Below are 24,473 nucleotides of genomic sequence, written 5' to 3'. Positions count from 1 at the left end.
CCTAATTGCGGACATGCCTGAAACCACCCTAGCTCGCAGTCTATTCGCGTCGCTGCCTGTGCATTCCACCTTTCGGCGCTCTCCACCTCCTAGCACGGGAAGACAAAAGGATCAAGGCGAGGGTCTAAGAAGGGTGCTCGTGGAGACCAACAGACCGCACCACAGCCTAAAGTCACTGGTGCAAACCGCTGTGTCAACATTGCCCTTGTGCAAACTAAGATCACCCCTCTGCAGCAGCGACAAAAATGAATCGAGATTGACCAGGAAACTATTGATCGCGTGCCAGAAACGCCAAAAGATGTGATGAATTGCAACGATCTCCAGTTTCGCAATCTCATTAAGACGCACAAGGCTCGGTTGACCGCTGCGTATGGTCCGACAGCAAGTCATGACATTTGGAAGCGGAGACATGATGTGATCGAGCGATACAAGGTCGACACTTCTTTTCATCACCGCGTTGACAGTGTTGATCGATCTTCGTTTCTTGATACGTGGTCTGATGTGGACTGCGAGGGCAATTACACGTTACTGTTCGCATTCGTCGCTGGAGTGGCGGCGATATCGCCCAGCACTCACTCAGTTGAGAGTGAGTTCAGCGTCTTGAAGCAAGTCAAGAACCCGCAGAGAACAACTCTAACCAACTATGCAATGGAAGGCCAACTCCAGTCGCTGCAGTACTTCTTTTTGCTCGATCTAGCTGAACGTGTCGCTAGGAGTGCACGTAGCTAGGACAATTCACTTGAATAAAGTATACCACCTGCATGCCTAATTTGGATTTTGAGCCATTTGTATCGAACTACTTTTAAGTAGTCTGAATAGGTTGTTCTTAAAAGAACAACCTATTCAGACTTTTCCCAAAATGCCTAATCGAGGTCAAATTAGGCAGGTAGGTATTTCTGCCTAATTTTGAGAGGCCTGCCTATCACATACCTGTAACCTCTTTCCAATTAATACTATTATAGTAAACAGGGAAGTATGATGAGATTCAGTTCTCGTTTGAATTTAGGCGCGAAACGGCCGTATGAAATCCACACAATGGGCGCTTGGGTGAAGACAACGCAGAAGCGCGAGCTGAGCAAGGAGGCTGCCAAGCACCCACGAATGAACCAGCCTGAGCTTGCAGCTTGGGCAATGACAACGTTTAAGCTACAGCGCCCTCCAGCACAGTCGACGATCACCGATATCCTGAACAACGCTATGGCCATCATGTGCGAGAGCCACAGGAATGGAAAGCGGCGCAAGCCTCTGCGGGTGACGGAGGTAATTCTCCGCGTCACAAATCCATTCTAATCTGTAAAATATAAATGTAATACATATTCCTTTCACATTTTATCTTTGTACCCACTCACAGCGAGATCTGTACATTGGCAGTGCAGTGCGATGACTCATCACAGTTGAGGCCTCCGCCTTTGCTGCGCAGTGCTTGTTGCTGGATAAGACCTCGTACAGTAAGTACACGGTGGGTTTGCCTAGTTTGCTTTGCTCCGTTGCTCCAGAGTTTGGTCCAATAATAAGTCCTCGATCTTCTCGTTGCGCATCATGATGTTGGAGGACAGAGAGCTCGCCACGAAACCTGTCAGTGCAACCATCTCGGGCTCGTCTTTCAGGCCTGGGTTTAAAAAGTGGGGCGTGATGATCTCGCAAGTCGACATCCGCGTGGACGCAGTGTCGGCGTCTCCACAGTCGACGGACGCTCGGTCTCCAGGTCTGATAATGACGTGGCTTCGCATTAAAAAGTAGACGTCGGAGACGCGTTCGTTTTCGAAGGTGAACGGCTCGACGTACGCGTTCCAGACGATAACAGTGCGGCCCTCCTCAACGTGCCGCCGTAGGATCTGCTGGACATAGAACGTGGCGGTAGTTCCAGCGGTGGCATCGCAGAACTCCAAGCCAAAGCTCTCGGTAACCACGTTATCCGCAGTCTCCTGCACGCGCCGCCCTCTGTAGTTGTTCCAGTACTGCCACCAGGCATCACCGGTCATGCGCATATCAAACGGTAGAATGCGGTGGTCGAACAACTCCAACCGTGCGCCGTTCATAATATTGCGCAGCAGCGGCTTCGGCGTCATTTCACCCGTCGATACCGGATTATTCACCTCCACCACGGCCTCCGCGTGCCTATAGGAGTCCTCTACCCCTGATGAGAGCTGCTCGAAAATTAGCGCAGCCATGTGCTTGAAACGAGCAGTAGGAATCTCAATGCGTCGCGTGTGGGTAGTTCCTTCTAGATACACCATGTGTGACGGCGGTGACTGCCTGTAGAGCAGTCTCTTGATACTCTTGACGACCTGCATCTCCCTCTCACAACTCTCCTTCAGATGCACGTTCTCCTGCTCGGCTCGCAGTCGTCGATCCAGTTGCCGAAAGCATATCTCCTTCCAGACCTCGGGCATATCAGCGTTCTTGTTGGATGGACGTGATCGACTGTCCTCGTGTTGGTCGTTGGGCTTCTTGTTCTCTCCTCGAATTCTCTGAAGTTGTTTCAGTCTCGTCTGCAGCTTCTCCACCTCGCCACGTAACTGGATCAGCACGAAGCGGCGCTCGTTCCGCGCCTTGTTCGGGTCGTAGTTGAGCTTCTTCTTTTTCTTACGCGGCTCTGCGATGGCCACCTCCCCAAAATCTCCGATATCGTCGCCCATTGCCTCGAGTAGCACTTCCGGGTCCCACTCGTCGTCCCCAAGCGAAGAAAGATATACGCTACCATCACTGGAAGAGAGTGGGGAGTCCTGCAGACCCTCGTCGAGTGAGAAAAGCGGTTCGGAGCGCTCCATCGTGCGGTATTAATACAGTTCAGTGCAAGTTGATCACTTCTCCCGTCTGGAAAAGAATCAACAGTTAGGTTTTTATTCATAAAAAAACCTCGATGTTTGAATACCCTGCTGGTACGTCCACATGACGGAACTCACAACTTGTCCGAAAGTGGCTCACGGGTCATACCGAACCCTCCAGATGTATTTTAATCAGCCAATCAGCACTTTATAAAGAGGATCATGATCCGAGCATGATCCCGTTAGGAACTGGCCTTTGATTGCATAAAATATGTTATTAATACATTTTATGCAATCAAACACGCACTGCCTGTACCGGTAATAATCCGCCACTTTTACACTTTTGTCCGGAAATTGAAAAGACAACTATATCCGGTCTTATTTAATCTATGCATCCCTATACATCATCCTAAAGCGCTACGCAAGCTAAGACGACCTGTGCTAGTTGGTATGCAGCATTGGCGAATGATTCAGAGTAATTGCTCGTTGAATATGACCTCTCCACATAGCATGGGCGAAATAGCAGGACAACGGGACAACCATGTACCGTATTCCTTATGTGCTTGCTGACATGCATCTGCATGATTTACAACTTGTCGTCCAAACATTGATCAACAGTAATCTTCGACAAATGCAACAGTAGACAAATGTAACAGTAGTCATCAAACGGAAAATTGTATTACGCGCTTACCACTCGTCGATCTCGTCGCCATCATCGCTATCTAAGTCGTCGTCAGACGAGAGATCGCCTACAGTCTCATCTACCATGCTGAACTCCCTCAAGAAGGCCACAGCGGCGTCATCTAAAACGTCAGGAGCAGCAGGCCCATCTTGCATAGCGTTCGACGGTGGGATTGGCGGCAGAAGGTGTGCCTTGGAGAAGCCGCGCTGAATTGTCGTGCGGCTTAAACCACTCCAGCTCTCTTGTATCCACTTGCACACCAGCGACCGCCCCGGAGCCTTCATTTTGAAGGTTGTGCCTTGCCCAGTGTGCGCTCGAAGCTGCTCACGTAGCATCTCAACCCACGCAGTACGTAGGTAGCTTTTAAAAGGTCTGTTCCACGCGATATCGGCAGGCTGCGACACCGCTGTACACGAAGGTGGGACCTTCATGAGATGCACATCAATTGACGCTGCGTAGGCCTTCACCTCCGCCGTCCAGTGTCCGGAAAAATCGTCGACCAGCAGTAGAATAGGTTGCCTAGGCTGGGGACGAGATCCGAAGTTGCCCTTTATAAACTCCACGTGGATGTCGGCGTTCCACCACGCGGTCGGGTTCGCATACAGCTGCAAATCGGTGCCTGCCATAATTTGTCTCGCTTCGTTCCAAACATGTATACCGAATCCTCGCCGATACTTCCAATTGGCCGCGTCGCCTCCTTCCACCTGAGATCGGTTACTTTTGAGAACAACATAAAGTGGGTACTTGGTACCATCCGAATCTCCAAGCAGCATCACCGTGAAGCGCTCTTTGTCCTTGCCAGCGCCACGAATCCAAACTGTTTTTGAACCAGTTTTATTTATTGAGTTTTTGGGTAGGTACTCGAAAAATACTCCTGTTAAAAGTTTTGGTAAATAAATCATTGTAAAATACTGTGATCATGTTATAACGTACCTGTTTGGCCGGCATTACAGACTTTAGTCACCCGTAGCTCCAACATTTTCTGCTGGACATCCACAGCAAAGTTGATGGCGATTGTGTCCGCTGCTTCAAGCGAAACTTGCCCTTGTCTAGTCCGTGCACGGATACTGAGTCGGTGCCGCTTCATAAAGCCCTTCCTCCAGTGCCACGAAGCCTCGAAGGGGCTGATCTCGTACTCGTGTGCAGTCGCCCTGGCCTGCAGCTCCAGCATTTTGGAGCTCACGGGAGCCCCGTCCTTCCTCATCGCGTTGATCCACTGCACCAGCTCCATCTCAGCGTCGGTGGGGAGGATGGTAGCGCTGCCGGTCGGGCGTATGTACTTTAGACTTGCTTGGCGGGGGTCGGCGACCAACTCTTCGAGTTGGTCGTGCTCCTTACGCCACTGGTACATTAGCTTTCTCTTCTGCTCTCTTGCATGGCTTGCCAGCTTAGGAAAGTATTTGTCTAGCGTAGCGTCGACTTTGTTGTTAGCAAAGAATCTTACTATCTCCAGCTTCTCACTCTTAGTGAAGGAGTCCCGAGTATGCTTCGGCTCCTTTCGGCCGGTGCCAGTCACGCGGCTGCGTCCTGGTGGTTTCCGCTTCATGCCGTCGGCTGTGCGCTGCTTATGTCGAAATTGCAAGTGAGAAATTTGTGGTTGAGCTGAGCTGTCAGCAAGCACATAAAGTAAAACTGTACAATCAACACTCGAATTTGATTGGCTACTTAGATTTGTCAGTAAAATGAATCAGTCAGCAAGCACATAAGGAATACGGTAGTGCGTAGTGGTACATACCCGCAAGTGCTACAGTGTACCACTCCGTTTCAGAATACTTGTCCTCTTTTGCTTAAGTGCTTCGGGATTCGTCAATATTTGCCTATAACGACTACGATTGGTCTTAATAGAACGCAGGCGCTCTGACGGTTCGAATGGTGGGTAGACCTCCACAGAGCTCTCAAAATTGACAGCGTGATGGCCTCAAAGGAGCTTTTGCACCCGAATCGTCCACAGATGTCGCCCAGCCTTCCCCTCGTACCTCAAATCTCAGCTATGAATGTCAAACGAATCAGGAGAGAGCTTACAGTGATGGAGCGTCGACAGGCAATCAGCTCTGTCCTCGAACGTTCAAACGGAGGCAAACCGCGTCGAAAAGCGGTGCATGAAGTGGCCAGCATCTTTGGCGTTCACAAGAGGACGATTGCGAGGCTATGGAAGCGCGCCAAGACGGATGCAGAGTGTACGAGGCGCCGTCTTTGAAGCACCGATGCGGCAGGAAGCCGCGTGACTTGGCTGCTGCCCTTGAACGCCTCCGGAACGTCAGCCCCCATGAACGAACAACGCTTCGCTCTGCGGCAACGGCTTCGGGCGTGCCGACTACGACGCTGTTCCGTCGTCTCAAGGAGGGCAAGTTGCGCTCGTGCACAAGCGTGACCCGCCCACTGCTCACTGCCGTCAACATGCACCCAGAGTGACTTTCTGCCTCGACCACGTTGCTCACATGGCAAAAGCGAGGCTTCGCCGGGAGGGAAGACTCCTTTATGCATCCCCTGCTCTGACCATACAGTCTCGGTTATACGAACAGTAGCTAGCGTAAAAACCACTGGTCATAGTTAAACCAAGTATATTTGGCGACAAGTTGAGGGGTGAAAAGTATTCTGAAGCGGAGTGGTACAGTATTCTGCGTGAATAAGGGACGCCTGATATAACATGAGGTATATACTTCACCAAATCAAAAAAATCTATATTTTCGGAACGTACATAATATTGTGAAAAGCACTCAGAATGTCTAATCGGATAGTAAATCGGCTGATTTAGTGCCTTAGTTAGAGACGGGAACCCTTATTTATTTCAACCCATCCCTTATTTAGAATTGGGTACTCCTAATTATAATCGGTCTTATGCAGCATCGCGTCAAAGCTATTTTAGAGTCGATTTGGTCTCTAAATAGGCTGAAATGTCAGCTCCAACCTCGGCATTCCGAGGAAGTCCGCTCAAATAAATCCACCGAGCAAGCGGCTATGCAAACACTAGCCAAGATATCAGTCAAAATAGGAGGAATCAACAGGACGAGCAGAACCAGCGTCCGTGTCGAGGACGCGGAGTTTCGCTTCGATCCAGAGGGCAGCTTTGATGACCTCTACGCGAGAGCGGAAGAATGCATCGTAGCCGCGCTAGCTGCTTTCGATATTAGAACGTTGCGCCCTGATACTAATCTCTACGCTAAGCCAAGTCAAGGCGCCACTAGTAGTGCAGCACCACAGCTCTTCAACGAAATTCTGCGGTATACATCGTGTCTCCGCTGTCTCTCTCCCTCACCACTCTGTTTTGACAAGATGGCTTTACAGCCCAGTTCCTAACTCCTATTTAAGCCGACTTACTCAGATTAGCACCCACATTAACTTCCTATTCAGTACAAATTACACCGTATCGGTTTGCTCACAGCCCTGATTTACAGAGCTATACGGAGTGACAAAACCACCGGTTTTCACAATATATAATATCATATATAAAAACTTTAAAAAATATGTATATTTTCGGAACGTATATAATATAGAATATAGAATATATATTTCCGAAAATATAGATTTTTAAAATATAGATTTTTTAGTGAAGTATATACCTCATGTTAGTTATGCTGACAAATCCCGAATGATTCCAACAGTGCTGTATCGTCACGGGACTAACCTGACTCCAGGCCGTCTCGCACTACATTGGAGAAGTGAGAAGGTCGACTTTGTATGGATTATCTACCCCTTCTCCTCAGCAATCCAAAGCAAAGACCATTTTCTGCGATAGTACTTACCACTTGATACAGTGGATAATGCCTTGATCCATCGGTTGCACTGTGGCCGTGGTGTTTGGCGACAACTTCTCCACTCACGCATTGTGGAGGAGTGTGGCCTCCATGAAGAAGTAGACTTTGAATCCAACAGCAAATCGGACCAAGTACGTTTTAGGAAGCCTCTTGCGCAGTATAAAATGTTTGTCGCCAGCTCTGTTAACCAAAGGTAAAAAAAACGAAGGAATGAAATAGCGGTTTATGATAACCTGTTGCAGTTGTCGCATACTTCATGATAGCAGCTCAAGGGGCCAAAACGTCCCCCCCCCAAAAAAGAAAGACTATTAATATGGAAATATAGGTCTGTTGAAGTGTCTGCTGTTCTAGCTACCCAACCTACTCGACCTACTATCCCCCAGTCGTCCCCGTTTTCTGCTTCAGTTCGTGGTCTGACGCAACAGTTTCTCGGCAGTCCTCGCTGTTCGTGATTAGTAACTAGCGTCTTGGTGCTCTTGATGATCAAAGCGTGATCTCCGTTAGAAAGAAGTGGGTGCATACCGGGGTCCGGATTAAAAACTAGTGTGAAAAGGCTAAGTCCTGGTGTGGACCTCTAATCGCTGTGCGTTTTTTATAATTTTTATAAGGAGAACAGTTTTGACGAACTACACGCCTTGCTGCTGGAGCTTAAACCTGCCACGAAACGCTGACTGCCGTTGACGCTCAATTTGGTTGTTACACATTTGACTTGCATGCTCGTAAGGCGATGAAGAGGGGACTCTAAACGACGACGTCACGTAGTAGGAGGTACCATGAGTCTTTCTCACATGGTATCAATAGAAACTACTTTCAACTTTCAAGCGAGGAAATACATCGGTGCTTATTCAGCCTGCTGTTCGACTTCAGCGCGCCATCCATAGGATTCGTACGATCGGTGTTTGAGTTTTTAGTGGTCCAGACAGGTTACATTATATCTCATTAACAGCGTAACTGCCGTCAGGTTTAATTGCTGCAATGTCGCTTTTGCCGGACCTGGTCCAATAGTAAGCTCTCAACTATTTCATTCCACGTCATGATATCGGACGACATCGAGCTCACCACAAATTTGGTTACTGCCGCTATTGTGGGGTCACTAATTTTACTTGGCTCCATGAAATAGGGTGTGATCATCTCGCATGATGAAATGCGTGAGCACACTCCGCTTTCAAAAACTCGAGGTTTGATGAGCACGTAGCTTTGCTCACGGTAGTAGACACCTCGGATCCGCTTACCCTTGAACAGAAATGGCTCGAAATATCCGTTCCAGACAAACACAATGCGGTGGTCCTCGACATGCCGCCGAAGAATCTGTTGGCCGTAGAAAGTGGCCGACGTGTTAGCTACATCCCTGATTTCATACCCATAATTCTCCGTGACAACGTCGTCTACGCTGTCCACTTCGCCTCTGTAGCTGTTCCAGTAACGCCACCACGCATCCCCGGTTTCCGCCATTCCAAACGGGACATCGTTGTAGCAAAAAGCCTCTATACGCCTGCCATTGATAGCATCTCGTAACAGCGGCTCACACGTCGGTAACCGCGCCAGTAAAGGGCTGATAGCGCTATCCAAGCCCTCCACCTCACGATACGACGCCTCCACACCAGCTGCCAGCTCGTCGAAAATAAAGTCCGCCATCTCCCGCATATACCCAGCAGGGATCTCAATGCGCCTCGTGTGTTTACGCGTTCCAGGATACGCCATCTCCCACATCGCCGGCCGGGTGGCGAGCAGCTTCTGCATATTTTTGATGAATCCCTTTTCCTTCTCAACGCGCTTCATCAAGTGCCTTTTCTCTCTCTCGACCCCCAGCCGCCGCTGCAGCTGTCGAACGCAGGCATCCTTCCACACCGACTTCCTGTCCGTCTTCTTCTCCTTCTCCTGCTTACGCCCCGGACCTCTCGCACAGTCCACGATTTCCTCGAGCCTCTTGAGCGTGAACTGGAGATCCTCCACTTCTGCTCTCAGCTCCACCAGCTCAGCCTGCCGCTGCTCGCGGGCCTTGTTCTGGTTGTAGTTCTTCGCCCTACTTCTTGTCGGCTTTGGCCGGTGTTTGGACCCTTGTGATTCACTTAATGACCACGGGAGAAGCTCCAATTCTTGGGCAATTTCGGCGTCCAAAGACTCAAAAAGTTGCGGATCAAGAGGACAATCGTCGTCACCATCCAGAATTAGTTCACACCCACGCAGCGCTTCGTCGAGGGAGACCAAGCTCTCCTCCAGCGCCTCGGGCTCGCGCATCAATCAGTGCAGGCTCAGTCACGATACTGACTACCTCGCGTTGATTGGTCAACATTGAATCTGGTGTGCGTCACACCAGTTCGACCTGCGAAAAGATATAAAGATACTTTTCGAGGGCGAAGGGCCGCAGACCATTCCGTCAGTTGACACGCGAAAGTCTCAGCACAACATGGCGCTGCTGGCGACGCTTCTGGCGGTGTGCGGGCTGCTGGGCTTCACGTGGTGGCTGCTGGCCCACTACAAGGACGCCAAGGTGCCCACCGTGGTGCATGCCGCCGTGTTCGCCAGCTGGACGCTGGGCTTCCTGGGGCTGCTACTGCTGCCCATGGACTTGGCCGCCAACGGCCTCGTGGCGGCTTCGCGATCTTCTAGCAACGCAGCAGACCAGCAAGCCAATTTCCAAGAGTACCTGACCGGGTGGAGGCTGCTCTACTGGCTCACGTTCGCCATGAGCTGGGTGGGGCTGCCGTTCCTGGTGGAGTTCCGCCAGAACGGCGAGTTCGAGCTCGAGAGGCGCGTCGTCAGCTCCTTGAAGCACTTGGTCTTCCATTGGTCAGTTCTGGCTGGGGCGCTTTTCGTCGTGGCGCTGTACTTGGTCTTGGTGGACCACTTTTCGCTGTACGGGGTGCTGGGGCTCGCCATGGCGGCGAGCAACACGTACGGACTGCTGTGGGTCATCGCACTGCTGGGCTACGGACTTGTGGAGATCCCGAGGAGCTTCTGGCTACGCCGGCTGGACGGCGCACAGCTCCAGAAGCTGCACTTCCAGGCGGTGCAGCTGCAGGATGAGAAGATGGAAGCTCGCTTCGAGTATGACGATGTGGTCGCCGACGTTCGGGAGGCATACCAACGCATGATGCAGGCTGAAAGTGACGCTATCATTCTCACCGGCGAGATGCAATACGTCAAGTCGTGTTTGTTAAAGGTCCTGGCGCTGGTGGAGAAGAACAAGCCTGCTTTCAGCAGTCTGGACCCTGCCAATGAGGCTAAGCGAGTCAACAAGTCGGGCTCGTTTACCGATGTCTCCAGCAAAATGAAGCGTGCGTTTAGCGGCCTCGGCCGAACGTCTGCTCGCAAAGCGCCGACGCTACCTGAAGTTGTGCATTTGCACCGTAGGGTGCGTATCGCGCAACTAGAGTTACGTCGGTGCGATCAAGCCTTCTTGGAGCTCTGTATCAACGTGGATGTGTTGCAAGATCGCAGTGCGCAGCGAGGGCTTCCAGCTGGAAGCTTGTACCCGGAGACCTCAGCGCTCAACCGTCTGCACAATTTGTTCCTAGACACCCGCCACCATGCTCGTCGCTGGGTAACCTCGCCGGTAGTGATAGCCTGCGCTGTCGTTACTGGATTCCTGTCGCTGTGTGTGGCGTGGGGTGAGCTTACCATGGGTTGGCGCGGATCGTCGCTCTCCATGTTCCGATTCTTGATCGCAGTGGAGGCAGAGGAGACGAGCAGCAGTCTACGCAGCGCGACGGAGCTTGTATCTGCCCTACTGCTCGTGTATCTTGCGTTATGCTGCTACACGAGTTTCTTTACTTTGCGACTACCGGGAAAATACGCGCTACGAGCTCATGGCAATTCGACGGAGCTGTGCCTGCTCAAGACATCAATCCACCAGTGTCGACTGCAGTTCGCATTGGGGCAGAATACTCTACTCCTACTGCGTGGCGGAGGTCTCGCCGAGGGCACAGCTTTCAGTGCGCTGTTGGCAAACACGCGCGTTGTTCACGTCTTTGGGAGGGGATTCGCTGTTTACGCACCTCTCGCGATGATCGCGTTGGCCGTTTTCACGCTGACTAACGGATACGCTCGGGTGATGCGACGACTTGGTATTGAGCAATATGAACAAGTGATCCCTGGTGATCCGTCGCACGCTGCTTCTATCGCAGATGGAGAACGGCTCGTGCAGCAAGGACTGGAGCGATTCCGTGTACTTATCTCGCGCAAGAAGAAATTCTACGAGACGGGAGCAGCCGGTGGTGGAGCCTACGGCTTCGCCTCAGCTGAAGCGGGTACTCAATCTTTGTTGGATGATGAACAGGAGACCTCACAGGGGGGCGCCAACGAAGCTGTTTGATAAGCCACACAAGCAACTGTATTGTATATGTTGACAAAACGTTAATGTAATGGCCATGAGGTCTGACTTTTCATATCTAAACGAACTCTAAGCTTTTCCCCGGCGATAAAGTCATTCCATCAAGGTAAAAGTCTAGCCCAAGCAAGTCCTCGTGGATCAGCTTGCCAGGCTTTACCGCCGCGTTCGATTTAACCCAGCCTACCACGTCTGCAGAGGACTCGAAGATCGTTGGTTGGGCCTTTCTCGTCTCGATAACAGCCCCAAAATCATCAATCTCGCTCAGCGTAGTACTTCCCTGCTTGTTTTCAGAGCTGTCTTGTACACGCATGCATTGCTGGAAGAAGGCTTCTCGCTCACGTCGAACAACCTCGCTATCTTGGTTATTATCACTACCGTCATCTTCATCCTGATTGTTCCCGTGTTCAGGTGATACTCGAACATATACGTCATCTTGCCTCGCTTTGCACTTCACGAGTTGTCTCTGAAGGCGATCAGACTGCTCTCGCTCTTGTTGCAGCTGGCTATTCACGCAACGTAGTTCTGCATTGGCCTTCACGGCAGCGAGTTTGTACACTGGCAATTTTTCTGCAATATAAGCACGAGCACGCTGGAGTTCTTCCTGGGAATCCTCAAGTTGACGTCGGAGCTCAGCATTCTCCCCCTCGAGTTTCTCGACCTGAACATCAAAATTGAAGAGCTCGTGTGATCCAATTCTTTGAGGCCCTCTAGCCATTTCCAAGTCGCTGCTACATGGCCCAGCGCTCTGCAGCTGTTGCCGTTCCTGGATCTCCTCCACTTCGTCTTTCAAAGACTTCGCAAGTGCACGCAACGCAACGATCTCCTCTTCTTGCCTCTGGTGATCGATCAGAACTCTCTCGAGCTGTCCGCGAAGACGCTGGCATTCTTCCACGTGGTCAACTGCGCTTCCCTCGTCACTGCTCAACCTCGTACCGCCTTCGGAGGTCGACTTGACGTGCGGCTTCCGCAAACCTAAAATGGAGGATGCCGCACTCTTCGCCTTCTTCTTCTTCGTTAGCTTCTTGGTTTCTCTTGGAATCTTGGAAAAGACATCACCACACCTCGCCCTGGCATCACCACTAGCAGGCTTGGAAGCAGTACGTCGCTTCATCGAGCTAGGCTAAGATCTTTCTCGTATAAATAACCGATCGGCATTTTCGTTTACCTGTGTTGTAACACTAGGCCACGCATGGAGGAAGAAGCCCAGTTGATTCACCTACCTCGGTATGAGAAGAAGCGTCTGGTCAAGGGCTGGCATGCCACACAAGCTCCAACCGATTCATCTTCTTCCGTACCGAGTGAAGGAGTTAACGGAATCACATGCGTAGGCAGCATGCGATCGTTGTTTGCGACTCCACCGGGGGCGATGGAGTACGAAAGCCAACGGACTAGTACGTGGCGGAGCGCTCCAGACCTGTTCAACGACCCCCTTGGCAACCATAATCAACAACACGAAGAAAAACTACCCAAGACCGTCGGTCAGGTGAAGCACGCGTATCGTGCGCGCGCCCGGAAACAAGAAGCACGCGATACGTCGAACGCGATCCGCCAGCGAGAAAAGTTCCTGGGGATGCTAAGAGGGCCAAAGTGGCAAGATCAACTCTCAAAATCGAAGAAACAATCTCCACAGCTAAAAGCTCCCGAGTGTCAGCAAGAGAGCATTGTAGACGAAGAGATTCACGACAACGAATTGGCCGATTCTCCCCAGAACGAGTTTGGGGGAGAGCTCCAACTACTGAACCTGTCCGCAGACGAAGTCGTCACCAACGCAGCATATCGCGACGACATCCTCCGCCAAATCCGCCGCCACCTTGTCAATGGTGGCGAAGTTCTGCTCCAAAGCGACTGCGCCGTCTCAAAAGAGACCGTGAGCAGCACTCGCCTCATGCTGCAAACGCTCTGCACCCAGAGTCTCGCCTACTGCGTCCGCGACCAGAACATCGTGCCCGACACTCTCCCTCAACCACATTCCACCATTCGCCTAACTCTCCGTCTCCTCCCCCGCCACACAGCAATTTAGCAAAACCAACCAGAAAATGTATCCATCTCCACCTTGAAGTTGCCTTGACCATACAACACAAGAGCACACCATAACCACGCTCTCCAACTGTAGGTACTTTAATAAATAATACTCCGCCCCACAATATCTGCATCATTTAATATTTTAACCGCAGCATCAAGAGCATGAACGCGACGGCTCCAGGCTTGCGCGCGACCGGCGGCTGCCGCCTGCTGGGCGTGGCGCTGGTCGTGGACGACATCAGCAAGGGCTGCAACCTGGCCTTCCGCTACCCGGCACCTCCCAGCGAGCGCGCGTCCAGCTTCCACACGCTGCCGGCGCCGCTGCTGGCCAAGCTCTTCCGGCCCAAGAACGCGCTGTGCAACGCCAGCTTCGAGCTGGTGGTGGACGACCTGCGCTTCGTGAGCCACCCGGTGCTCGTGTCTCGGCGGCTGCCGGCCGCTGCGCCGGCGGGCGGCTCGTCATCGGCTGCAGGAGCACCATCTACAGTTACAGAGCAACCCGTTTCTAACGGCGTAACAGCATCGACGTCAGGCAACGAGACCACCATGTTCAACATCATTTTCGCTCTGGAGGACCGTCCTCCACAAGTGTCAAGACCTGTTGAGGCCATGGATGGAACTATTGATACTCAGTTGTTGCCGTTGCAACAGGCAGATGAGGAGGAACTGCTCGCCAGGAGGAGGAGCAGCGCCCAGGCCTTCCACACGGTGGCGGCGCAGTTGTCCAATGGACTTTTGCACGAGGAGCTGCGCGTGGGCTTCGTGTCCAAAGAAGTGAGGGAGCTGTTGCAGCTGAGAGATGAGTTGGCGCAGAGTGAGCGCAATGCGGGGAATAGTAGTACTGGAATTCCAGGAGTTACCAGTGGCAACAGTGTGAGTGCTGCGGTGGCGGCGGGGGCTACGAGTGGGGGTAGTGTGACGAACAGTGCCGGGGGAGCGGGGGCGGCCACCAGTGGATCGAGCTTGATGCACCATCATCACCATAGGAAGGACGGGGAGAACGGGTCGTCGACCGTGGAAGTGGATCCGCAGACGTTGATCGACGTGTCGTTGGGGAAGAGCGTGCTGGCCAATGACCTGAAACGAGTGTTTCATGGACTGGAGGAGTCCGGGGCTGCTCATGTGGTGCTGAATGGATGGGTCAAGCTGTCGCTGACGCTGACGGATGCGGTCACAGTGAGGATGGCGAGTTTGCGTCCGTATCATACGTTATTGCTGCTCACGGACAAGGACGACATTCTGAACAAACTACCTGCTGATCACGCGCGGCAGCTTCGAGACCTGGTGGAGGCTGTGAACCCGCTCAAGAGCTTCCAGGACCTCGCGCTGGAGACTGGAGTCCCCATTCACCAGGTCTTCCGACTGGCTGCACACCTTGTTTACTGGGGATTTGGACGCATTGTGGATGCGATCACCCTGTACAACATTTACCAGGTCAATTCGAAGGCGGATCTGCACATCACGTCGCCACTAGCACAGAAGTTCCGGCGTAAGTTCGCGCCCTACGAATTGGGCGAGGTGTTGTCGACGTTCTCTGGATCTCGTCGCATTGGTGAGTACATGAAGACGCTATCCACGACCAAGAAAACCGAGTATATCCACATGCTGATCTGGCTGCTTCAGCAACGCTTCATTGTGCAGCTCCACCGCTATATCTATTTTATGATCCCGTCTGATGGAGACTACGCAGCTGAGCTGGGTAATGGAGCTGGGAACTCTGTTGGGAGTTCCTCGCCCGCGCTGATGGCGTCAAGCTTTCGTCGACAGCGGGTTAATAGCAGTACTACCAACACAAGCGCACCTGGCAGCGTTCCTGTAGCACAAACACCTCCGATGAATCCGGCCGCCATGGCGCTTCCATCACCTCCTGCAGCACCATTGGGAGATGATAACCCTGCTACAGATGGACGCGGAGGCAACAATGTTCCGATGGCACAGGTTATGAGTGTGGCGAGTCAGTTGCTGTTCACCGATCAAGAGCGTGCGTATCTGGCCAAGATCGCCAAGCCCAATCCAGTGTTCACTCTTTTTAAGCGGTTGTGTGTCTACTTCCACGGGGAACACCATATCGAGGAGATCATGTGGAGAGAGAATCTCTCGCGCGGTGAGCTGCGCACTGTCATGAGCACGTACCAGGATATCATTGTTTGCTGCCTTCACGAATGACTCAATGCTATAAGAAAGCCCGCGCGTCGAGTAAAGATGAGAGGGGCTCAAAGACCTCCATCGTTGTGTTACACGGTTTACACTAGCTCGAGTCGATCATTTGCTTGAGACCTGGCGTTCAGTCTCAGCTAACTCACCCTTGCGCGTGAGCAAATATTAAACGGTTGATTTAGTTGTACTTGGTGCCTTGGGAAGAGCATTTACACTACGGCGGCAGCAGACTTGGACGAGGACTCGACTGCTTCACCTCGTTCCTTTAGCAAACCGACAACCTCCAAAATCGTCTTGCGATAGGCCTCCTGCTCCAGCAATATTCCACTGACGTGGCCCGTTTTGATTGTCCGGAAGTGAGCAGGCTTCCATTGCTCACGCATACGCTGAACAGGGGAACGATAATGAGATCCCGATCAGCAGGGGATTTGAAACAAACCAACCTTACCGCCCACTGAGGCTCTGTGAAGCCAATGTACTCGTCTTCCGTGCCGTAGACGAACACGACAGCATCCGAACGACGCGGAGGCAGAAAGTTGTCAATATCCGTGATCGAGAGGAAAAGCCTCATGCGCTTCTTCGCTTCCTGGACTGGATCCATCTCCGATGCATCTTGCTCGGGATTAGCAATACCGTTTGCTAGACCTTCATACGACTCAGCCACAGCCTGACCAGCGAGCATTTTATCCAGCATCTGCAGCTCGTGCTTTTTGTAGAGCGATCGCCAGTTGCAGGACCCAGAAAGTAGCCCATCGGCAAACACTGGAACAGCCGATGGTGGCGCGAGCCAAGCCGTTGCGCCCACGTCACCAGGGAAAACTGAAGCGACCATCGCAGCGTGCAGCCCACCCATACTGCTACCTGCGATCACCAGTTGCGAATAGCCGTGGTAATCGCGGAAGTACTCTAACAATGACTTGGCCTCTTCGATCGTGGCTTGGCCCAATATCGGCAGGTCACTCACTCTACCACAAAAAAGAAGAGTGAGAAACAATCCAATACACAGGCAAAATGTTCCAGTATGTTACCTTCGCAGCTTGGATCCTTTCTGTTGAGGCGGCTTGCGCTTCCCATAGAATGGGCCTTCCAAAATCTATGCCAACAGCACCAGTACGTATCGAACCGTCAAGGATTCGAAAGCAGCATCCCACAAGATATCAACCACAATTCCGCCTACCAAAGTGGCAACGCCCTGCTTGGCGAGTGGGATCGCGATGGACGTCCTCCGATGCAAGAACCCGTGCTCTCCCGTTCCAGGCAGCAGCACTGCGTTGCACCGCACGGTTACAACAACTCAACGCCCCACTCACTGCATCAGCTTCCACGCCAACTTACCCACAAGAGGTCTTTCCTGTTCCCCGTGCGGCACTCTGCCGTCCTCCCGCTCCCAGTCCAGCGGGGTCACGAGCTCACAAAAGGCGTCGAGACTCTCCTCCGGCAGCAGCTGCTGCGCATTGCCCAACGTGCTCCTGAACCTCCCCTCTCTCAACGCGACCTTGGCCACCGACAGCTGCCGGGTCTTCCCCCAATTGGGTTCCCCCTCCTTGAGCGCCACGACGTCGCTCATGCGCCGACTCTGCAGCAGCTCGCGGATCCGCTTCGGGGTGTTGAGGTCCCCCCACCCGTCCGAGAAGAAACCGTTCGGGAACAGCACCGGGTTCTGCGTGACTGCGGCGGCCGCGCGGTCCAGGTAGCGGTGGTGAGAGGCCGTGATGCCGTCCAGCAGGCGACTGGGGGAACGGAGTAGAGCGGCGAGCAGCCCCCACGGATGCAGAACCAGAACGCCCGGCGCCTGGAGCTGCAGCAGCCACCGCCAGCGATTCCACTGCGACCCGTTGGGCACTCGCATGGATCTGGGCAGAAAAAGAGGCTTGGGTGGAGCTGGAAGGCGCAGATACTCGCACACGAGAGGTGGTCGTCGGACGGCGAGCTGTTCCTCTGGTAGGCGGCGCGTTTCGCTGTTGAAGGCGACAACGGACGCGTCCGATTGGAGGAGCGCCAGAGGTACAGTGTACCGCACAGCATTTGGGTTTTGTATGAGCTGTGGGATCTTCAACCCTAACTGCTAGAAGATCGAGTTGGGGAAATGTGATCGCGAAGGGATGCGAAGTGGTTAATGACGAGGTGGGCATGGAGGACAATTGGAAGACACATGAACGACTCTCGCGACGTGCTTCTTTGCTGGTTCCATACGATTCATTTATAATAAGGAAGAGAGGGTCGATGGTTGCCATGTACAGACAGCGAATTTCATGCTTTTCGTAAATACTTGGGATCCCCACCCCTGTTTGAAAATTAGATTTGATAGAATCCCAGCAGCAACTAAACTCGAGAGCAACAGAAAATGGGTATATTCTTTATTAAACTCTCGATGTTTTAACCTGCAGTGCGGGTCCCGTGCCGAACTCGAAAGAGGGGTGTCGATTGGTCTCGTAACGATACTGGCATTTACAACCACAGTAGTAGTGGAAGAAACCACCGCTTGGTGCAGGTCGCCGTGGTCACAACCCACATGCACCATTGGCAAATTGCCACAGGCAATCAATTGCTAGTGTGTTGAATCTTCAATGCCTGGTATTCAAGCCACTACTGATGGTCGCCTTCAGTCTTCAGCGTTTTCCTTATTTTTTCGGCCTGTGCGGCCCTCTTCGCGGGACTGAGCTTCGCCCAAAGCGCTTTCAAACCGAAAATCCTCTTCGTCGCGGTAGCCGTCGCCCTTCTCAATACGACGAAGCATCGGTCTGCTATCCGCTCCGGTTAAATCGGAGATACCAGTCCACGCATCGTTCTTGACATTCGAATCTTTGACCGAAGAGAGTGATGCTCCACTCCTGTCAATAATATTGACAGGCAACATATTATGTTGCTGCATACCCTTTCATATCTGCTAAATACGTCTCGGCCATTACAAAAATAGAATGAAAAGTCGTTCATATGACTAGATAGATACCTGTCAAACTCGCTTCAAATGTATCTAACGTTGCCGACCTCGCCTCACGTTGGCATCCTAGAGCACGACATTCGGCACTTGCGCTGCGGAAATATTGTCAGTTTTCAATTCGCTGTCATCAACAAGCACCTGCACCAACCAACCAACCAACGCCACCATGCCTGGATCCTGCCTCGCCAAGACCATGTCGGAGAAGAAGGAGGTCGTCACATGGATCGAGGAGCACCGAGAGGTCCCAGCAAGGGCTGCCAGGACAAACTCTCGACTATCATTAACGAATGGAAATCGTCGGACCGCGTGCAGTACACGAAATGTGGAAATCCGAAGCAGCCTCCAGCTACAGACGTTGCTCAGTGGGTGGAAACAGCCTGAATAGATGTGCCTGACGACGTTATTACTCGGTCTGTGGCAGCGGCAGGATTCGCTCCCTGTTACCAAGATTGGCACATCAGTCGCCATGACGTCTATGGAGAACTATTTTGCCGCAAGTGGCTCTCTCGCGACGATGATTCCGATGACAATGATGTTGAAGAGGATCTTCTCGAAAATCTGGACGAGTTCACGATTTGGGACTCCGAGGATTCCGTCTAGGCAATAGTTTACCTCCTCCTAATTGTGTACCTTGCTAAGAATGAAGTCTGTTCAATTCGATTGTATACAGTGCCCTAATTGGCATTTTCCGTTAGCCGGCCGTAGGTTGGCGAATTCTACAGATCTGCCGCTGCGCTTTTGATATATATTTTGTAGAGTAACAAGAAACTCCGTGTTTGTGCGACAAGTGCGTTTTTGCGGTTTGTGGGGTTGCTCCTATAGAATAAACCAAACTTCTGGCCACCCAAGCCCATACCAAAAGTAAGATACCCACTCCCGCGCCGCCCACTCTGCTGTTTGTGCAGAACGACTAGCCGCATGCAAAGCATGCGGCTAGTCGTTGCATGATTCATGTTGTGTTGTTGATAATGTCGGTAAAATCAGCTCGATCGTGCCGTTGGTTTGTTTGTTTGTTCATGATCGCTGTTAATCCTCAGCATGCATTATTAGTATACACGATCAGCACGCTACACTAACCAGGTGATGGTGTTGAACGGCTTTACGGAATGTGTAATAATTGCTAGGTTATAGGATCTTATTTGGGATTCTCTTGAATTTGTCTGCGCTGCTCGCTGGTATTGTGTCAAATCTTCTGCATTAGTGTCTGCGTTTGGCGTAGACAAGTTCGAAAACCCACTTGAGTGGTCGCCATACAAACTGCTGTTATTTCTGGAGTAATCCAGACTGCTCAAGAATTTGTCTGTGTCGGCGCAGACAAATATTACCGTAAAAGTCGCAATTTTGACTGTAGGATACCGTCGCAGCGAGTCGGCTGTGACGTGCAGGCGGGCGGACGGGCATGTTATGCGGTCTATAAGCTGTGCAATGACATTTGTATTTCCGAAGAGTGCGTTCTGACAAAGCGGATGGTTTGAATGCAATGTGCACGATAGAGAATCATGGTGGTAAACAAGTGATGCGAGCAAAATTCTTCAGTGCGTAACAATCGTGTCGATAGAGAAGAAAAACAGAGCGAAAAAGCATTTTGAATAGTAGCATCGACATCGGAAAAGAATGGAGCTAGCATAGCGAAGCCGGTTTCTTCAAATGATAATCCGCCAACGTATCGACCCACAATCGTATCGCCGGCAGCTTCATACCGAGTGTATCTACCCTGAACGCCTGGAAGAGTCTACCCAGCTCTTATGCATATTGCAGCTGCGAAAGGCCCTCCGTTGGAAGAAGAAGAGACATATGTGGCAGAACCTTTACGAGCTGACTGTGTTCCAAAAGCTATGTAGTAACATAGATGGTTAATGAAAGAATATGACAAATTTCTGGTACAAATTGATTAGCGTAACGTGTCGGGCGTCGCGAGGCCGTGAGTCATCTTGATCCTTCTTCATGAGCCCAAAACGAATGGCTAAAGAGCCCCCCCCCCCCCCCTCCCGCTGACCTATATGGCAAGAATGGATTGATGCTGTATTTCCAGCTCTGCACATTAGATTCCAATTGATCAGTAGAAAAGTATAGACAAACACGAGCTGGGTATTCCCATGTTGCAGCACAGACAGACAGAGGTGTCAAAGCACCGAAAAAGGCAGTGGTTATTTTCCCTCAGTTACTTTCACACTGCTTATGTGGTTGCGGCGAGCATCAGTCCGCTTCAATCCCTTAAAAAATACAGTCAAGCTAGCGGCGAACTCCACACACATTAGACGTTCATAGGCACGGTATAAGTGAAACAAATTGGAGCACATAGCTCCAGTTACGGTGGAAATGTACCACCGTCTTCTTACCTATGACGTTACCGCTGTTGGACTCAACTTGGCTGGTGACGTCGCAACGATCATTCAACGCGGTTCTAGAGCTCATGGAGGGCGTGCTCTCCACAGCACTACAGATTCACCTCAATTAGGTATGAGCAGACAAAACGCAGACAAATTCTTGCTGCATATGATTAGCAACAGCCTTTGTCAACTTTTCATAAGACTCAGCCAGTGCCTGCTCGCGAGGATTTTATCCAGCATCTGCAGGTCGTACAGTTTCTAGATCGCGCCAGTACCAGGAAATCACCGGCAAATACTGGAGGCGCGAGCCAAGCCGTTTCCACCTCAGGGAAAAATGAAGCGACCATCGCAGCGTGCAGCCCACCCATACTGCTACCAGTTGCGAGTAGTCGAGGTAATCGCGGAAGTGCTCTAACAGTTATTTGGTCTCATCGGTCATGGCTTGTCCCAACATCGGCAGATCGCCATCTTCGTTATTGAACTCACAATCAAATCCTGGGTTGTCCAAGGCTACAGTTTGATGTAGTGCAATGACATAGCACAACGCTCCCACCTCGAAGCGTCTGAAGAAAAGAGAGCAAGATAACACCACCATGATCGACTAGGAGTGCGTGTTCGGCTATGCGCTATCACGAGGTCGCATCCCAGGTGGGAAAATATGTAAATTATCTGCTCAAATGCGGTAAAGGACGCAACAAGCAAAATCCGAAAACCGAATGTCCTTCGACGCACACGCATCGATTTCTTAATGAAATTCACCATGTGCAGGATATTTTCTACGAGCAATACCAGTATAATGACGTCGCAGGATTTGGGTACGACGCCTCACGGTGACCAGTCTGTATTTTTTTATCGCGGAGGACTACGTGCTTCCTCCTCCGATTCCAGGGTGAGAGAACTCCTTTGCCTGTATGGCGCTTGACAACGTTAGTATAGCAAAAAAACAAAACTACTTGAAGTATTTGTTTTGTTTCTAAGGCTGGTAGTAGCAGCTTTTAAGCTTAATAACTTGGTATTATCAAAATAATAACTAGTTATAAACTAAACTCATCAAGGTTAACACCCGGAATACTACGAAGTGCTTGCACGACATTTCGTGCACTTGGTCGAGAGCTCGGGTCATGGTGAAGGCACCACTCAACTAAATCGGCGATTTCATTCGGGCAAGTTGACGAAAGTGACGGCTTCAAATTGCCGGAGATGACGTGTTGGATCACTTGTAAGGGTGGCATGTGATCGCCCCGAGCTGTTACAAGATTAGCGTACGGTGATCGATGCGTATCGAGCTCAGTTATTAAGACGCCAAGCGAATAAATGTCAGCCTTCTCGGAAAGTAATTCGCCAGCCAAAACTTCCGGAGCTGTCCAAAATGGCGATGCACCTACGCCGCGCTGGGAAGTCTTCGATATGTTTGCGCTGTACTGATCTGGTGCTCCAAAACCAGCCAGCTTTGCGTCCACTGTAGCGGAGAGCAGCACATTCTTGGCTTTGACGTCGCCGTGAACGATACGATGTTGGTGGAGGTAAACCAGACCACGAACGACATCCAGCAAAATTTGAATTTTCTCGCGTTTCCACGACAGTGAAAAGCACATGAAATCTTCATACGATTCACTTTGATCCCGGCTCGTATTGGACTGGCGCAAATATTCACGTAGGTCGCCTAGCTCTAGGTACTCCGTCAAGAGACACAGGTTCTGCAACGAACTCCAGGCAATACCAACGAAACTTAAGATGCTCGGGTGTTGCAGAGCTGCACTGAGTCGAATTGTCCGCACAAACCCCTTAACCTCGTTCCAATCTGTTCGCTTTTCTTTCGATAAGCGCTTGACAGCAACGCATCGATCGTGCAATACACACAGCCACACCTCGCTGCGAGCCCCCCTGGCGATCAAGTGGTGGAACTGCAGCAGGTCAAATGGAACTTGAGCATGCTTCAGTTGTGGATCATGGGCCAGAGCGGTCAGTACGCTTCTATCCGTAAGCTTGTCGTTACTCGGGCTTCTGGACGCCAGACTTTCGGCAGTCAGAGCTAACGACAACGACAAAGGCGAGGATTCCCAGGCGTTTGGCGAAGACGATAACATCTCTAGAAAGTCGTGCATCGAACGCGGGTGTCCAAACACGTCCTCTCTATCGATCAGCGGGTCATGGCGAGGTTTGGTAGAATTGTTCATATTTTGGAGGCTGATGGTACTGCTCAGGCTGCTTTCATGTGTCTCGGAACTCTGCATCTCGCGTTTTTGCTGCTCCGAACGGCGCCGTAGATAAATGAAGACAGCAATGGCAGTAACTAGTAGTGCAGCGGCTCCAACAATGAGTACAGGAACTGTTTGATGCCAATCCCCAGGCGCAATATCATTGTGCTCCAGTCTCGTCACGTTGGCATCGGCGCTACTATCACTGTTGTACTGGATGCTCGCGTTCATGTCGGAGCTGTAGCCTCCTGATCCCAACTCATTCGTCGCAGAATGATTGTATTTTCCTCCGAGGAGCGTAACAACATACTCGTTCAGCCACTTCGTCATCAGCGAAGAGTTCTTTGGTCGACACCATCGTTCATCAGACTCGCGATACTCAATGCATGGAATTATCAGCGAAGACGTAGAAGCTTCTGGTGAACAGATTTGCGCTGAGTACGGCTCGTCTCGGAACTCTCTAGCCGTGTGGATTGCGAATAAAATTGCCGAGCGACCTGCAGAGCTATCACTCCAGGTATGCCGTCGCACTAGTACCTCAGGTATCTCACCGCTGCTTAAATCGATGAGTTGAGACCCAGTAGCCCACACAGGAGCCGCATTTGCTTTCCTCTTCATCGATGTGCACGCACATCGCACGATATCATCGATCTGGTCGGGTCCGCAATCCGATGCGGAGCTCCAGGCAACGACTGCACTGTCATCGGCCGAGCAATTTTGAACATCACAACCTGCTGCTTCTATCTGCCGAGTCTCCAGTCCAAGATCGTCCATTGTAGCTCCAGAACCGCTGGTGTCACAACGTGTGTAAACATCTACAAGCATTCCGTCGTCTCCACTCGCATAGCCGCTGTCCCAAAGCAGTGCACGCTGGAGAAGGCCTGGGAGATAATCAAAACTCAGTCCAAAACGCTGTAGGTTCATAGTTATCTCGTCCGGTACATTTTGTCCAAGCTGAATCGGTGCATTTGCGTTATCTTCCAACGTCTGGCTTGCCTCGAAAATCTGGTAATACGCACTTACAAAATTGGTTGAGGTACCAGCTACCACGATGTGCGTGGAATGAAGAAGCGCCAGCGCGAAAACCGTGGCAACGCGCTCAATACGCGGCAACCTTGTCATTGCTGGTGATACCTGAGGGTCAGGTGTTTGCACTGTGTGCGATCACGCAAAGCTCTTGAGTCAGCGCCAAAGAGATACAACGCGCTTCACTCCGACTCCATCGGGATTCAGCCAGTCGTTAGTAGTTCGTCACACAATACTTATGCTTCGAAGAAGGCAAGACAT

The 24,473-nt window shown here is 51.5% G+C and overlaps 6 protein-coding genes across 7 annotated transcripts; 2 read left to right on the top strand and 4 right to left on the bottom strand.

Moving 5' to 3' along the window:
* Window positions 1-1,469: 1,469 nt before the first annotated feature.
* On the bottom strand, window positions 1,470-2,771 carry IUM83_19418 (ABC Superfamily; the record flags this gene model as incomplete). The annotated part of the gene is made up of 1 exon (XM_067944468.1): window positions 1,470-2,771. The coding sequence occupies one exon, from the start codon at window positions 2,769-2,771 to the stop codon at window positions 1,470-1,472; it is 1,302 nt and encodes a 433-aa protein (XP_067785820.1).
* A 5,819-nt stretch (window positions 2,772-8,590) lies between these two features.
* IUM83_19417 (ABC Superfamily) lies at window positions 8,591-9,443 on the bottom strand (the record flags this gene model as incomplete). Its single annotated transcript, XM_067944467.1, has 2 exons — window positions 8,591-8,616; window positions 8,732-9,443. The coding sequence occupies 2 exons, from the start codon at window positions 9,441-9,443 to the stop codon at window positions 8,591-8,593; spliced, it is 738 nt and encodes a 245-aa protein (XP_067785810.1).
* A 169-nt stretch (window positions 9,444-9,612) lies between these two features.
* On the top strand, window positions 9,613-11,520 carry IUM83_19416 (LMBR1 domain-containing protein 2; the record flags this gene model as incomplete). Its single annotated transcript, XM_067944466.1, has 1 exon — window positions 9,613-11,520. One exon carries the CDS (start codon window positions 9,613-9,615, stop codon window positions 11,518-11,520), a length of 1,908 nt encoding a protein of 635 aa, XP_067785811.1.
* A 76-nt stretch (window positions 11,521-11,596) lies between these two features.
* IUM83_19415 (uncharacterized protein) lies at window positions 11,597-12,649 on the bottom strand (the record flags this gene model as incomplete). The annotated part of the gene is made up of 1 exon (XM_067944465.1): window positions 11,597-12,649. One exon carries the CDS (start codon window positions 12,647-12,649, stop codon window positions 11,597-11,599), a length of 1,053 nt encoding a protein of 350 aa, XP_067785812.1.
* A 1,073-nt stretch (window positions 12,650-13,722) lies between these two features.
* IUM83_19414 (nitrogen permease regulator 3-like protein) lies at window positions 13,723-15,726 on the top strand (the record flags this gene model as incomplete). 2 transcript variants are annotated; one of them, XM_067944464.1, is made up of 3 exons in its annotated part: window positions 13,723-14,334; window positions 14,551-15,286; window positions 15,539-15,726. In XM_067944464.1, the coding sequence occupies 3 exons, from the start codon at window positions 13,723-13,725 to the stop codon at window positions 15,724-15,726; spliced, it is 1,536 nt and encodes a 511-aa protein (XP_067785814.1). The 2 variants fall into 2 exon arrangements, with proteins under 2 accessions (XP_067785814.1, XP_067785813.1); XM_067944463.1 differs by having other exon boundaries at window positions 13,723-15,726.
* Window positions 15,727-15,926: 200 nt separating this feature from the next.
* IUM83_19413 (uncharacterized protein) lies at window positions 15,927-17,566 on the bottom strand (the record flags this gene model as incomplete). Its single annotated transcript, XM_067944462.1, has 5 exons — window positions 15,927-16,103; window positions 16,166-16,682; window positions 16,746-16,810; window positions 16,895-16,983; window positions 17,053-17,566. 5 exons carry the CDS (start codon window positions 17,564-17,566, stop codon window positions 15,927-15,929), a joined length of 1,362 nt encoding a protein of 453 aa, XP_067785815.1.
* Window positions 17,567-24,473: the final 6,907 nt, after the last annotated feature.

This window comes from Phytophthora cinnamomi (assembly GCF_018691715.1).
Source record: "Phytophthora cinnamomi strain GKB4 chromosome Unknown Contig75, whole genome shotgun sequence".
NCBI classification, from domain to species: Eukaryota; Oomycota; class Peronosporomycetes; order Peronosporales; family Peronosporaceae; genus Phytophthora; species Phytophthora cinnamomi.
This window is presented reverse-complemented; position numbering and strand designations above follow the sequence as displayed.